We start from the raw sequence: 16,761 nt of genomic DNA on the forward strand, positions 1-16,761 counted from the left end.
GCAGGACAATGTGCAGTTACATTAAAAAGATGGCTGCACCAGATTTAGCATTATGCTACTTTCCATCTATAGTCCTCCACAATTATAATGACATAACAGAGTTAAGTACATGACAAAAACAATAAACATAACATGTTTATACAACAAAGACAGTTAAGACAATGTAAATAGACTATTTACACCGAAGGTGCAATACACAGATATACACAACAATGGAATAAAAAGCGTTAGTGAGAGCAGGTCTGATGGTCTAAAAGGAAGTATTTAACTGCCCGCGAGAAGCTTTTAAAATTTGAGATATTCTTTAAAGTGTTAGGAAGCCCATGCCATTCTTTGACTGCTTTATAGGACAAGGCTGATTGAGAAAAAACTGATTTTCTTTTGGGAACATTGCAATCACCCCTGGATACAGACCTCAAGGCTCTGTTTGTCAGTTTAGAGCGTAGCTGTACATATGTTTTTAAAGGGGGTGGAGCGGTATCATTAAGAATTTTGTGAACCAAACAGATATCAGAATACCTGATCAAATTATCAAAGCTTAAAATACTGTACTTCTCCAGTATACTACAGTGGTGGTGCCGTCTAGGTTTTTTGTCTAGGATTTTCAAAGCTTGATTATGTAAAGATCTAAGAGGATTTAAAACAGTTTGTTTGGCTTGAGACCATGAGGACATACAATACAATATATGCGATAAAATCATTGCATTAAAATAAGATTTAGCTGCTTCCAATGACAAAGAGCTTCTAATGTGCCTGAAGTTAGCAATATTAAATTTCAAAACACGACAAACCCTTTTAACATGGTTTTTAAAATCTAATACAGGATCCAAGATCACTCCCAGGTATTTAACTATCCACATAAATATGTGGGAGTGGACTTTGAATTTTTTTATTTGAGAAATACAAAAAAAATAATTATGTGACTGTAATTTACTCTATGTTTGAGCCAGGCTGAGGCCTTTGCATTTTGGCATGCTTCTCTGTGTGGAAGACAACATTACATAGCCTAATTTATAATGTTGTAGGCTGTAAGTAGCCTTGAAATTAATGATTTTTATGTTCCCTTGAAGAGTGCTTTGCAAGTAGGCTATTTATATTCTTAAAAGACCTTGCATAATACAGTTTTGATACTACTCAGTAGCCTAGTATAGAAGCCAACACTATGATTTAGAATTTTAAATAAAAAAAGAAAGGTTTTTGGTGGGTTTACTTTTCAGTAGCTCATTGGCTCCAACTTGAAATGTGTTTAATCGGCTTAATGACATCTAAAGTGTTGGTGGCTGTGGTGTGTGCCACCCATGGATGCATACAAAAAACAGAATAACTTGATGATATTGCGCCACCTCGTGGTCATCATCAGCAGCACAGCACGTGTTCACACTGCGCGTGCTCCTGTGATACATCCGGCCGGTCCCTATCAATCGATCAGAGAGAGGAAGATGGCGGTGGATGGAGTTGTGGTCAGCGGGGCAGGATCGATCACCGAAAAACTCGATTGGGTTGTTTTTTCCTAACGGAGTCAAACACTCCATATCACCGCATGAGCAGCACTTTGAACTCTGCGCGAAAAAGCTACAACAAGAAGGTAATTCGGGAGTTTGTTTTTATCATAACTGCGCTTGAATTGAGCGAAATGAGCAAGCTAGCTGATAAAACAACAAGGGATGAAGACAGGCCCGACTCATCGGTCCGCCATCTTGTCCCTTCACTATATGCTTGTCAAGGCACGCTAAATTAATCCCTGATAACAAAGCTACAAGGATGAAGGAATTGTAATCGATGGATTGCACTGTCAAACAAAGCTGTCAAAACTTAGAAAATCTTCATTTCCAGTCACAAAACACAGCTTTAATGTTGTTTTCCCAGTAGTTTGAGTCTAGTGCGAGTAGTTCATGGCCGACGTCAGTTGAAGCTAAATGCTGGTGTCATTCTGGCTATTTTTTTGCTACTTGTGGTTTGGTTAACTTTAGCTAACGTTACATTTTATTTCATTGCTGCATCAAGCAGCTTAGCATAGGTTTCAACAATGAAATACAATGTAACGTTAGCTAGCTTATTATTATTTTTTATTTTTTTTTCCGTTGTTAACACAATTTAAAAATCGTATCTCTGTCTCGAGCATATTCTGGTGGGATCCTGTAGGAAAAGGAGCCTTATATTACTAGCTGCATCCATTAGTGCAGAGACCACTGCTATTCAACATCAGTAGCGTTACAGCACAAATCAGAAACACTTTCTACAAGATAAAGTATTTGTTTAACTTTTGTATTACCGCGAAGGCAGAGTTAACGTTACCTCAGTACAATTTTAAGAATGGTTTCCATTGATGTGTGTGTTGATATAACCCAATCGACCTAACCGTTTTGCGCTGTCCATTACATGTAAAATAGGAGTGAGTTGCAGGATGAAGTTACACGTTTTCTTAAAACTTTTGTGATCAGATACAGATGACAGTTTGAAATGGGGATAATTAGAAATGGGACTACTGTTTTGAGCATCTACATGTCATTGTGCTCATTTTACAACAAAGATAGTATTACATTATGTCGAAATAATGAAAGTAGATAAGCATTTATCCATCCTGAGTGACTACAGATATATAACTGTATTAAGGTTAGAGTTCATTCAAACCTTAATTTAAGCCTGAGAAATCATTGAGGTTTCCCTCATTTGCAATGATGTCATTAAACAGAGAAATACACAAAGTTAAACAAATCAAAAGAGGGCAACACTCAGTGAAAACAATTGCACACTGAGGTGAAGTGGTTTAGATCTGCAACGATTAATCGATTAGTAGTCAACTCTCAAATTAATTGCCAACTATTTTGATAATCGATTAGTCGGTTTGAGTGATTTTTTGAGACAAAAGTAACAATTCTTTGATTCCAGCTTCTTAAATGTGATTATTGATATATTTCTGTGACAGTAAACTGAATATCTTTGAGTTGTGGACAAAACAAGACATTTAAGGACGTCATCTTGGGCTTTTGGGAAACACTGATCCACATTTTTCACAATTTTCTGACATTTTAGAGACCAAATAACTAATTGATTAATCAAGAAAAAAAGTCAACCGATTAATCGACTATGACAATAATAGTTAGGTGCAGCCCTAAAGTGTTTTGAGATCATCGTCTTGAATTTCCCGGGGAAGTGAGATCTTGAGAATGTGTTGCAGATGAGTAGCTTTTTGAAGGCTAATAGTCTGTGTATTGTTTAACATTACACTCTCACATCTTAACCGCTGAAATGATTGCTCTAGTCAGTCATCTGAATTATTAATCAAAACCAATTGCTTTACTATGCTGAGGGAGGGTACATATTCATATCAGAGGTGAACAACGCTGATTGATTGGTAGTGTCTAATTAAAGGCCAATAAATGTCATGCCAGTTTAAAGACAAGCTGGTCAAGCCGACTATCAGCCTTTTGAGCCTTTCCTAATGTAGCCAACCACATGTGACTTTTTGCCTGTCAGCGGTCCACAGAGCCCGTGCCTGTCCACCAGCCTCTTCCACCATCCCCAAGCCTTTGGGACGATGGAGTTCCCGTGGCACAGTGGGAAGGTTCTGGAGCAGCTTAACCGCCAGCGCAAGCAGGGCCTGCTGTGTGACTGCACCTTTGTTGTGGACGGGGTGGACTTCAAGGCCCACAAAGCTGTGCTGGCCGCCTGCAGTGTCTATTTCCGCACCCTCTTCCTGGACCAGAAAGATGTGGTGCATCTTGACATCAGCAATGCAGCAGGTGGGTTCCCATCCGTATACCTTTACATAATAAAACATTTTCTGATTCTGATCAGCCTGTGGACACTCGTGTTCTGCCTTTGTATAGCGATAGTGCTTTACTTAAATAATAGTACTTTAGACTAGGGCTGGGCGATATATCGATATAAACAAATATATCGATATATTTTTAAATGAGATATGGAATTAGACCATATCGCATATATCGATATAGTTCAAATGTGATCCTTGCTCCCATAGATATGTCGCCGTGAGGTTCTAAACATACGTCAAAACCCGCCGCCATCTTGGAACAGGGGGCCGAAGCATTCAGATCAACGCTAAAGATGCCGGACTTTTGTACTGCTTAATTATGTTCGATAGAGGAAATGAAAAGAACAAACAGCAATGGATAACATTTAACAGGTGACAATGTGTTTTATGATTATATATGCGCGCCCGACCAGCAATCTGAGCTCCGGGCGGGCAGCGGAGGCCGGAGAGCCCGCGGCCGCAGCGTCTCTTCCCCCGGGCAAAAACACAGCGCCGCCGGCTGCTGCGCGGTCCCCGCTGATCCAGATCGGACCAGCCAAAGACAGAGTGGGATCGGTAGGATCTATACGTAGTCCAGGAGCCGAACTGTATGTCGATATCGGTGGAAAGTTCCACTAAGTTTGCCGGCGGCAGGCGGTCGAGGAAGAAGCTACAGCCGGGAAGCGACCGCCTCGCGGCTGCAGGATCTGGAGCTCAGTGCCGTTAAAATTACATGTGCAACGCTACAAACAGAAATAAATAGTGGAGGAATGAGCCTGGACATTTCAGTCTGTTTAAACTTCACCCTGAAGCAGAAACTCTTAGTTCAGAAGGGTGAAGTTTCCGTTTGAACTCAGATCTGTGAACCGATCATAATAAATTTCTTTGTTTTGTAGTCGATAGTTCATCTTAAGTTTATTTAAGTGTAAGCAGTATCAAGTGGAAGAATGGGACTATAACCTAGGCTTACAGGCATGAGGCATTACATTTTGAACAAAGTAGATTATATTAATATCTAAAGCTTAATTGACCTTTGGAACGAATCACAAATAGCCTATGGAGCTTTGATTTCAAAAAAGGTACTCCTGTTATACAGTATTTAGGTTTACATTTTATTGTTATTTGAACAGCTGAGCATTTAATCATGAACCAGGTGAAGAAACCGGTTTATTATTTATTTGATTTTGCAACTGTTTCTATGAAACTACTTGTGACATGTCATATTTGATTTGGGCTTTGACTGAACATTTGCTCTCACTTCGCGGAAAAAAATATCGGGATATATATCGTATATCGATATTCAGCCAAAATATATCGGGATATGACTTTTGGTCCATATCGCCCAGCCCTACTTTAGACGTACCCCACCATCGCTGCTGTATTACCAGACCTGTTGTATTGTTGATTGTCGTTGCAGGTTTGGGTCAGGTCCTGGAGTTTATGTACACTGCCAAGCTGACTTTAAGTCCACAGAATGTAGAAGACGTGCTGGCTGTTGCAAACTTTCTACAGATGCAAGAAATTGTAAACGCCTGCTCTGCGTACCAGTCAATGGCAAATCCAGCTCCATCCCTCATAACACTGGATTTCGCCGTTGGTAAGTCCAATTTGCACAAAGCTTTGTCGGCTTTTTCAATATAGGGCTGCTGCTGTAAATACTCAATATAAATAGTTTTTTGTAATGAATGCATTAAACATTACATTTTCATGTCCGAACCTTTAAAGTAATAATAATTGTCCTCAACTTAATCATCTGCGCCCTCAAAGTGCTGAACCAGGTCAATCATTTGTTGCTGGTGTAGAAAGGGGCAGATGGGGTTAACAAGGTACATTTTCTGTGTTGAATGAATTTAAAAAAAAACAAATGTGTTTAACCTTAACTGTCACTTCCCATGGCATGAGGTTTCCTATTGCTTATATTATTTGGAACAAGGTATTCCCTAGAGGTGTGAATCTTCACTGATCTCCCGATTCGATTACGATTATCATGTCTTCGATTCGAAGTCAAGATGCGTCAAATACATTTTTCTATTAAAGCCATATAGGATATTTAATTCATAGCTTTTTAAGCTTAAAAAACAAAACATTTTGCAGTGCTCTAATACTAAATAAATTGGATACATAAAACTACAGCACTGAGCACATGGCACTTCCTGAATGTGCAAAACATAACAGAATATGTAAACAGAAATGTTGTTTGGCCTACATGAAATTGTAAACACAAATAATCGATTATGAGCCTGCCGATTATCGATGCAGCATCGTCCATGGCCACGATTCGATGCATCGATTATTTGATTAATTTTAACACCTCTAGTATTCCCACTCTATCCATAGTTAGTAGCAGATTTTCACCTGCGTTTAAAAAAAAAAGAGAAGTCAGAGCTTTACATTTTAAAATGTTGTTCAGGCATACATATTAATTAACTGTTGTTATATCGAGTTGATATTAAAGGAAAATTCCGGTCGATTTCAACATGTAGCTCTGTTGTTTGAAAATTTGGAGTGCTGTCAATAGCGAGAAAAACAAAAACAATCGGTGTCGCCTACACCGTGTTATCCTCCTGCTACAGTTAGCACCCAGGAGACTGAAACCTGGCAAGTTTTAAACGTGCTTTTAGCCTCTTAACATGTTCGAGGCACTTGTAATGACATTTCGAACATGTTAAGAGGCTAAAAGCCCCTTCAACGTTTTCACCCTGTATAAACTGTAGAGGAGTGTTTTAGTTTTTCTAGTTAGCTACTGACAGCACTCAAAACTTACAAACAACAGAGCTAAATATTGATGGATACTAACCTTTTAAAATTCCCATCTGGTGAAGTATTTCTCTGATATGATGATTGTGATACAATTTCATGAATTCCACATTTTGTGCAAAATATATCAGTCTACTCTGGTTACTCACTGTTGTTTATACTAAGCTGTTAACCTAATCTGATTCAAATTTAACATTTAGATTCCATTCCACTTTGCAGTCCAATGCAATATGGAGCCTTACTGTATATACAGTAATCACCCACCATCTCCTATTAAAAAGGAAACCTCTCAATTTTTTCTTTACTTACAAACCAGAAGAAAAACAAGGTGAAGTAGAGCAGAGAGAGGAACTGGAGAGTGACCTGGCAGAAGTGGCATCTCAAGCGGAGGAGAGTCCTAGTATCCCCTCAGAAGATAAAGAGCCCCCACAAAATCAGGAAACTATAAAGGAAGACATCTCCACTGAAACGCATCCCACTGTTTCCAAGCCCAGCCCCACTAGAACCCACTCAGGCCGAGGACGACACCCCAAAACCACCCCTATTTCTGCTCAAAAGAAGATATCTGTAAAGAAGGAAGAAGAAAGTGCTGCAAAAGATGCACCTGGATTTCAGGACGACCCCTCCGATGCTGACTACGCGCCCAGTAAGTACATATTTATAGAATGTCATCTAATCCGTCCATTGGGGGCGTTTAAGGTCCACATGATGCATTGAAGCGTCTTTAGCAAGTGTTGCTCTTTCTTATTTGACTAATAAACTAAGATATTTTCTCTTTGTTTACAGAATCACAGTTGAAATCCGCTGGCAGCTCATCCTACATGAGCTCTCGAGGGAGAAGAATCCGAAAACCTCCTCGACGAAACTTCCCACCTGGTGAGCAGGCTGCGCTGGTTTACTCTGCTATATCAACCCAAAATTTCTTCCCGTTCTAAGCTTTTCACTGGTTATGGAACTGGTTGAGTATCATCATACAGAAACTTATTCCAGACAGAACAAGTCGGGAAATTGGCACATTTGAAAAAGGTTTCAATAGAACTAGTGTAAGTATTCTAGTGTTTCTTTAGTTTTAGTCTTACATTCAATTCCAGGTATCGTGACGGTTTAAAAAAAAAAAAAAGCCTTTCTGAAACCCGCAGAAACATGCTATTATACCAATGACCATTTCCAGTTTAGGCTTCAGACAGTATGTCATTTTCAGGAGTTCCCTATTATCGTCCTTGTAGACAATTACTCAGAGGAAGAAGGCACATCAAAGAATAAATCTGAGAAGAAGGTGGTGGAGCCGGCAGAAGAGGCCGGAGAACAGCAGGACGACTGTGCAGAGACTGGCGACGGGGAAGCTGATGATGAAGAGGGCTCTGGAGAAGAAGACGATGAGGTTAGCGAGCAGGTGGATGGAGTCGATTCGGGCAGCGAAAGAGATGGGAGACAAACTCAGTCAGCGTCTATGAGCAGCCGATCGGAGTCGAAGCCTTACAGCTCCGTGACACACAAATGTGAGGTGAGAAATAGCAGTCTGTGTGCAGGAGGAAAGTAACTGTAGTCATTTACAATTTGTAACTTCTTTACTTTAGTGTTTCCATTTTGTCAGACCTAATGCTTTGTTTAGCTTGTGCATATAAGTTAATATCATCAACTTTGTAGTCTATATATCGACAATGTTTAATTTACGGGATTGTTCCGGTGCCACCGGATGTCATTCACCTTCTGCTTTCTTTGTGTTGGCATTCTTAACTCCGGTGGATTTCTGAGGACTATGGTTAACTGCTCCTCAGATCTCTGCAGGGTAAATCCAGACAGCTAGCTAGACTATGTGTCCAATCGGAGTTTTCTGTTGCACGACTAAAACAACTTTTGAACATACATGTGTTCCACCAAAACAAGTTCCCTTCTCGAGGCTATTTTGCAGCGGCACTGTTGCTCTGTCCGATGTCAAGACGATTGTGATTGCTTTAAAGAAATGCCAGTAAACCAGATCACGTTTTTCTCCCATCCCGGAATGCTGTGTGGACTAGCCAGACCCTCCTCCGCAGCGCTCAGGAAATAGGTCTGGCAACGCAAGACTATTTTTACTGTGACAATAATGAGCAGTGCTATTCCACAGCTTGTGGCACAAAGTTGATAGAAACAAATCACAATTGTCATGGGGGCCGCTAAGCGCTGGACGGAACTGGTGCCGCTGTAAAATGGCCTCAGGAAGGAACTTGTTTTAGTGGAACAAAAGTTGTTTTAGCCGTGCAACAGAAAACTCAGATTGGACAGATAGTCTAGCTAGCTGTCTGGATTTACCCTGCAGAGATCTGAGGAGCAGTTAACTATAGTCCTCAGAAATCCACCGGAGTTTAAACTTCCAACACAAAGAAAGCATACATCTGGCCGAAAAGGAGGATATCCGGCGGAATCTAAGGCGGCAATGGAGCAATCCCCGAAGTGAAACGTCGGGAATATAGACAGTAGAAACAAACTATTACTACTACTGCATTAAAGCTTATACATCCCCATCAAAGTTGGAGATGTTGTTGATGCTGGGAGCTTTTATGCAAATGTCGACTTCAGAAGTTTGTGGCAAATGTTGGTTACATTTGCATACAAATATTTGCATTAAAAGGTTTTGTCAGCTCACTCTTCATGACATATTTTTCTTTCTTTCCAGGACTGTGGGAAGAAATTCACCCACACTGGTAATTTCAAGAGACACATGCGTATTCACACAGGAGAGAAGCCGTTCAGCTGTCGGGATTGTAACAAGGCTTTCTCTGACCCTGCAGCGTGTAAAGCCCATGAGAAAACACACAGGTGAATTACTTTATTTTCAGCAAGACATTTAGTTTACTGACACCCGCCTATTGAGCTCTGTCCGCTTTGTGTCTTTAATTGCGCTACTGTCGCCTCCTAGCCCTCTGAAGCCGTACTGCTGCTCAACTTGTGGAAAGAGCTACCGCCAGATCAGCCTGCTCAACCTGCACCGCAAACGCCACACGGGCGAAGCGCGGTACAGCTGCGAAGTGTGCGGCAAGCTCTTCACCACGTCCGGCAACCTGAAGCGCCACCAGCTGGTGCACAGCGGCGAGAAGCCGTACCACTGCGACTTCTGCGACAAGGCCTTCTCTGACCCCACCGCCAAGATGCGACATCTGGAGACGCACGACACAGAGAAGGGCAACAAGTGTGCATACTGCGACAAACGCTTCAACCAGGTAGCAACATGTTCGTGAAGGCTTTGTATAGGCTTTGCGACTGTACAACAAACAAAAAAAATTCTGACATGTTACAATATCTTCAACTGTAGAAAACCTGAGTTTGGTAGCCACATGTTACTATTATTACCAGTGATGTGGTGCTGAGCATTTTACATTGAGTCTCTTAACTCTTTACCTAATTTTGTGGGGGCTTTTTAGCCGGGAAATCTGAAGGCCCACCTAAAGATCCATATCACAGACGGGCCTCTCAAGTGCAAGGAATGTGGCAAACAGTTTACTACCTCAGGTAAGACCATAGTATTTTACCATATTTTTCTTGAATTTGATTTACTTCTGTTATACAGAAGTTATACAGTTATCCAGAACTGAAGAAGTCTCTGACTGAGAACCTTCACAGACTTCTGTTATACAGTGATCTTAACTTGTTAGAAATGTGCTGAGGTGGGTGCCCGGATAGCTCAGTTGGTAGAGCGGGCGCCCATTTATAGAGTTTTACTCCTCGATGCAGCGGGCCCGGGTTTGACTCCGACCTGCGGCCCTTTGCTGCACGTCGTTCCCCCCTCTATCTCCCCTTTCATTTCTTCAGCTGTCCTGTTAATAAAGGCCTAAAAATGCTCAAAAAATAATCTTAAAGGTGCCATGACATGATGCTCTTTGGATGCTTTTATATAGACCTCAGTGGTCCCCTAATACTGTATCTGAAGTCTCTTTCCCGAAATTCCACCTTGGTGCAGAATTACAGCCACTAGAGCCAGTCCCACAATGAGCTTTCCTTAGGATGTGCCATTTCTGTGTCTGTAGCTATTGAGGAGGAGAGAGAGGGGCAAGTTGGAGGTTGGGGGTGTGGCCTTGACCAACTGCCACTTTGCTCGTTTGAAAGCCATGATGTCTCTCTCTCTCATAGGTGGGCCAAATTCTCTGGGCGGGCAAAGCAGAGAAAGGGGAGGTAACCTTGCTCCTTATGACCTCATAAGGAGCAAGGTTCCAGATCGGCCCATCCGAGCTTTCATTTTCTCAAAGGATACCCAGGGCTCGGTTTACACTTATCGCCATTTCTAGCCACTGGGGGACCATAGGCAGGCTGGGGGAACGCATATTAATTTTAAAAAAAACTCATAAAGTGAAATTTTCATGCCATGGGACCTTTTTAAAAAGAAATGTGCTGAGGTCGACTCCTCGACGACAACACATTCTAAACAATCTCTGTTAAACGTGATGATCTGCTGCTTTTCTCTTTTTTATGATTGTAAATGGTGGATCTTTGGGTTTTAGACTTGCCACAGGTGAATTGATGATGTAAATGAGCGTTGCCACCCCACGGTTGTCACATGATTTCAGTTAAAGTTAGTAAGATGCTACCGGTGGTGTTAACAGAGAGCTACAGTTAACTGGTCATACAAACTCCCCTGGAACACACAGACAGAGCTACAACTTTCCTTGAAATATTTGTAAATTACTGTATAATCACCTCCTGATATTGACTTTTTCAGTTATTTTTTCAGGTATGCATTGACAGTAGTGTTTTTTTCACCATTTTATCTGTCACTAACACAGTCCCAGCTGCTTACAGTTTGTCTGCATGTTGTCTAAAGGAAGTTGACTTGTCATTGTCTTTGCTTTGAGGCATTTGCCCTAACCTTTGCTTGATGGTATCTGCTTTTTAGGAAATCTGAAGAGACACCTGCGAGTCCACAGTGGGGAGAAACCATACACCTGTATGCACTGCCAGAGAGCTTTCAGTGACCCTGGAGCTCTGCAGCGGCATGAACGCATCCACACAGGTACATTCAGGCAGACTTTGGAATGTGAAAGCATCCATCTGAAACCCCACACAAATGTTATCTACATCCCTTCACAGTGAGACTGTAAATCATGTTCTATAGGAGAGAAGCCCTGTGTCTGTCCTATCTGTGGCAAGGCCTTCACCCAGGCCAGCTCACTCATCGCTCACGTCCGCCAGCACACCGGAGAGAAGCCCTACGTGTGTGATCGCTGTGGCAAAAGGTCAGCAAAGCAGATAAATAAGTGCTGTTACAGAAGGCTCACTTTTCAAATTCACTCGTACCTGGGGAATATTACCTGAGATTATCCAAGAAGGAGACTGGGAAGTACAGTATGTGAAAAGATAGCCGAGAACATTAACTATTGGTTTTAAGTTTTATTTTGCATAGGGAATAGTGGGAATCACAGATGACATGTATGGCCTCGAAGGTGTTTTGTTCAGTCGACCATCAAAATAATAATATATTACCATGAATTCTTAACAAAAACTGCAGCTAAAAGTAAGTGAGGAAATATGTTATTTTTCTTTTGTAATTTATGTGAACTAGCCCTTTAAATATACCAGGGCATATGAAGGAAGCAAGATGAGGGATACATGTTACGTCTCTCTCTGGACAGGTTCGTGCAGTCCAGTCAACTGGCCAATCACATCCGGCATCACGACAACGTCCGGCCGCACAAGTGTCAGATGTGCAACAAGGCATTTGTTAATGTAGGAGACCTGTCGAAGCACATTATCATTCACACAGGTGAGAGACCGCTTTTCTATCTGTCTCTGTTACTTGTTCTCTACATGGAGCAGAACTCAACAATCAAAAATCTTGAGTTGTTTTCTTCTCTCCGTCTTGCTCTCTCAGGGGAGAAACCTTTCCTGTGTGATAAATGCGGCAGAGGGTTCAACCGGGTGGATAATCTGCGCTCCCACGTCAAAACCGTCCACCACGGCAAGGCCGGCATGAAGCGGCTGGTGTTAGCCGAGGGCAACACGGACGAGGGGGCTGATGGGTGCGCAGGGGCGTCCACCTCTGATAGCGAGTTTAACATAGTTACCGTCACCACAGAGGACATCGTCACCCTGGCAACCGAGGCCTTGGCAGCCAGTGCTGTAGCTCAGCTGACAGGTCAGAAAGCATCTTCAAGGCTAAGTTCTTTTTTGGGGGAAATATCAACATAATGGGCTTCGACCTGTGACAAATGCGGCAGGTAGCACCCTGAACTTCTCTGCAATGGACAGCGATGAGTGGTTGTTTACTTTGTGTCTTGTGACTGTTTACAGTAGTTCCAGTGGCTACTTCAGTGTCTGCAGATGAGACGGAGGCTTTGAAAGCGGAAATCACCAAGGCAGTGGAGAAAGTGCAAGAAGCAGGTAAGACTGCAAGGAAATCACTATACAGTATGCACTCAAATATCTGTATTTGAATAATATCATAGCTTTAAAAAAACATACAGAGAGCACAATAGAACAATGGGGTCAAGAATGGTACTTTGAACGTAACAGAATATCAGACATGGGTTGGGAGCAACAAAACAAATTATTTTGAGTAAAAAAAATAATTTTATATTCAAGGGCTAATTTTGAAAGCAATGAATTCAATTTCACGGTTGCGGAGGATTTAGGATGCCACCGTGAAATTGAATTCATTGCTGAGCCTGTTTGCTGCAACAGCACAGCAGATTTGGGCAGAACTGGTCTGGTGGTTGAGTTATCATGGTATTCAACATCAGTTATCAACACATTTAACAGAAACAGCTTAAAGACAAATGTTTTTCTTATATTTCCTATTGAAGAAACAAAAATTTCTATCATTGGTCTAATTACCTAAAATGTTCCTTTTACCATTACAACATTTACAGAGCCTTTGCATATGCACATTTTTAATCAATGAATGCTAAAAAAAATGCTGCCAAAATCCAAAGCAGACAAATGTTTGAACTGACCTATGAAGCTTCATAGACTTGCTAAATGATATAATTAGGTAATTAATTCTCAACTCAGCTATGCATTGAAATGGAATTAATTTCAGTACCAAATTCATTGATGAGCAAAATAATGTTCTAAGTGACTGTTGTGCGGATTTGTGGTTGCACTACTGCATGATAACGTGATAACAAGTTTGATAAAAAAACAAACCGATAAAAGTGACATGATGTTGAAAACGACCTGACCACAAGCTGCTCTGAAGCTTTCTATGATATACCATGGTTTTAATCAGCCGATAGAGTTTGTCCAGTCAAATTTCCGTTTTATCTGAAGATTTTAAGGACTTCTCGTCCATGCTCCGACTTCAAAGCTGTGGTTCAAAGTTGAATCTTGACCTTGGAAACAGCAGTTGTGAAAACAGTTTTGTCACTACTGTATTTTGTGACTGACTTTGTCAAGTCAACTGTATGAACACCATGCTATGTTTTGGGAAACTAATCAGTCCTTCCAGAAAAACGCTTTTTTCTGATTTCTTTCTGAAAAGTTTTTTTGTGATTGTTGCCGGCAAAAATCCTTGATTATGCGGCACGTTTTCTTAAAAAATGCGATGGAATATGCGGGATATTTATGCGATGAAATTGCGGGAACTTGCAAAAACTGCGGGATGATGAAAAAGTGATTCCCCCAACACCCTGCTTTTTTTTAAAACTTAATTTCCAAAAATTGTTTACAGATATTCAGTTATTGCAATAAGTAAACAAATAAGATACAAAAATATATACAAATAATATAATATTAAAGTAAAAATAAAAGTAATAGTCTAAACAGAGGGAAAGAGACAGACTTTCAAAAATCGTTAATAATATAGACAGCAAGAGCACTTAAACAAAGAAATTTGAGTAGACATCAGATATTAAGATAGCTTTCTTATTGGATACCAACTTAAGAGACTCAAAGTACATGTCAAATTCAACCTCCAACACCTGCTTTTCGATGATGTTCACGTCGCATAATTACGTCACTTCATAACGTTCCCATGGCAACAGGGGAAAATGGCTGCTCTTTTTCAACTTTCTGCTAAGATATATGTGACTTTTTTGCAACGAAAATGCGGGGATTATGAAATCATGCAAGCACCGCATATTTTGCGCGGAAATCGGCAATTTATGCGGCGAAAGTGCGGCATATTTGAAAAAATGCGGGCTTTGCGGACTTTGGCTAATTATACATTGAATTATGCGATCACATAATCGTGTTTTTCTGGAGGGACTGACTAATATAGTAAATTGGCTAAAATGTGCAAAAAACAATCAATATTTAAAGTATTGCCTAACCTTAAATCTTAAAAATCTGAAGGAAAAATCGGTGTGATAATTTAGAACTGTGCAGTTGCTCTGATGACTTACTAAATGTTGTCAAATGTGAGTTTGATGTTCTATACTGCAGTGTTTAGTTTCATTCTAAGCCAGTTAATGTCTAACATGAAAGGGAACACCGTTTGAGGAATTTGAATCGCTTATTTTGTTTGTCGACTCTTCTTCTGTTCCCAGATCCCAACACCCAGATCTTGTACGCTTGTGATTCATGTGGCGATAAATTCTTGGACGCCAGCTCCCTCGCCCAGCACGTCCGCATCCACACAGCTCAGGCCTTGGTCATGTTTCAGGCAGATTCCGACTTCTACCAATACACCACAGCCACCACCGCTGAGGGGGATTCTGCCTCGACATGGCAACCCACATCTGGACAAGTCATCCAGGAAGGAGAGCTGATCTTCCGTGCCCAGCATGGACAGGGAGAGGCAGAGGGAGGGATGGTGGTGGAGACACAAGAAGAAGAAGAAGAAGAAGAAGAAGAAGGGACAGGAGGGGTGATCCATGAGGAGGGGAGGGAGGATGAAGAGGTGGAAGCCCACACTGAGCTCCACACAGAAGGAAACATTGAAGCTGCAGCAGAGGTAGAGGAGGAAATAGAAGAGGAGATGGAATGTAAGAGTCAGGCGTAGTTTTGTGAAGAATGTATGAAATATTGCTTAACAGAAATCTAATTTATACACAAAAAGAAAATATAAGAAATAAAGGCAGTTAATGAGACCTCAGATATTCAACATGCCATGATGGTAAAAATGTATCTATACAGGATTCATAACATACAATTCTTTATAAACAATTATATTTTAGAATATATGGTCAAAAATCATGTATTTTGCAGTCGGAAAAGAGGTGAGATCCTAGTGAGATCCAATAATTTGGTAGATGTTGTTGAGAATTCTTCCAGCGATAGTTATACCACTTTGTATAGTTTGTTTATTTTATTAGACTGAAATGCAGAATGATGCTGTGTCCTTTGTGTTTAGATCACAATTCTGTCTTACCCTTATTCACTTAAAGAAAGACCTCCGTGTTATTTTTCCATTTCACTCAGATGAGATATGTAGATTTTCCTTAAATAGTCAAACTATTTTATTGTACTTAGTTGTAAGTATTTTCATGAAAACCACATTATACAGAGATTATATACATGAACATGTGGGGGTACTAAAGATTTATTTGGGGGGGTGATTATTAATTCCTCCGTTTTTCCAGAAGTGGGATGTCATTAACTGGGAAACAATGTAAATGCTGTGCATGTATACTATTTGTATATTTGTTAGGCGTCCTCTAAAAAAAGTCTTAAAAAAAATACCTCTGATAAAACATTTTTAAAAATGCGTGCGGTGATGACATCCTGGTCAACAATTCTCAGTTTCACATTGATATCAAGACTTTTTTTTTTCTGGTATTGCAGTAAGCTATACATTGGTATGAAGACGGTTTCCTGTCACCAATGGTTTTATTTCATTATTTTGTCTGTTTATATTAACACATGCAATATGCCCTGTTAAATATCAGTAACATTGCTTAGACTCACTGAAAGTCATCATCTCGTCAATAAAGAATCATCACACACCTGAGCAGCCTTGTGTTGTGCTGTTATTCTTTCATAAAAGAAATGTGTTGTTTTACTGGCTTCCTTTAAGCTTACACTGCTCACAGGATATCTAGAATATCATCGAAAGGTGTGTTCCCCATATTTAAAGTAATAAAATGTATAAATTCAACAAGGAAAATAAGTCATTTGAATTGTTTAAATTATTAGCAAACACACTGCGTCTCTAAGAGAAACATCCATGAAACGTGGACATCTCAAGTCATTAAGGCACTGCTCCTCAACTCATGATAAAATCATGGAATTATTGGTCTTAGTTATGATTATTCAATAAATATGGTAGAATTTCCATAGACAGTGAGAATTTCTGTCCCGAGACTTCCGTGATTGTCAGTTAGGTCCATGGGTCTTATACT

General features: G+C 40.5%; 1 protein-coding gene across 2 annotated transcripts; it reads left to right on the forward strand.

Annotated features, from left to right (window-relative positions):
* Nucleotides 1-1,405: 1,405 nt before the first annotated feature.
* Nucleotides 1,406-16,370, forward strand: zbtb17 (zinc finger and BTB domain containing 17). Of its 2 annotated transcripts, none has more exons than XM_039799450.1 (15): nucleotides 1,406-1,585; nucleotides 3,478-3,743; nucleotides 5,172-5,351; nucleotides 6,831-7,157; nucleotides 7,298-7,387; nucleotides 7,738-8,015; nucleotides 9,168-9,310; nucleotides 9,411-9,711; nucleotides 9,913-10,000; nucleotides 11,379-11,495; nucleotides 11,598-11,718; nucleotides 12,115-12,245; nucleotides 12,354-12,617; nucleotides 12,773-12,862; nucleotides 14,968-16,370. In XM_039799450.1, the coding sequence occupies exons 2-15, from the start codon at nucleotides 3,539-3,541 to the stop codon at nucleotides 15,420-15,422; spliced, it is 2,790 nt and encodes a 929-aa protein (XP_039655384.1). In that variant the 5' UTR covers nucleotides 1,406-1,585; nucleotides 3,478-3,538; the 3' UTR covers nucleotides 15,423-16,370. The 2 variants fall into 2 exon arrangements, with proteins under 2 accessions (XP_039655384.1, XP_039655383.1); XM_039799449.1 differs by having other exon boundaries at nucleotides 1,407-1,585; nucleotides 6,828-7,157.
* The last annotated feature ends 391 nt before the right edge of the window (nucleotides 16,371-16,761 follow it).

The sequence above is a fragment of the Perca fluviatilis genome, chromosome 5 (assembly GCF_010015445.1).
Source record: "Perca fluviatilis chromosome 5, GENO_Pfluv_1.0, whole genome shotgun sequence".
Lineage (NCBI taxonomy): Eukaryota > Metazoa > Chordata > Actinopteri > Perciformes > Percidae > Perca > Perca fluviatilis.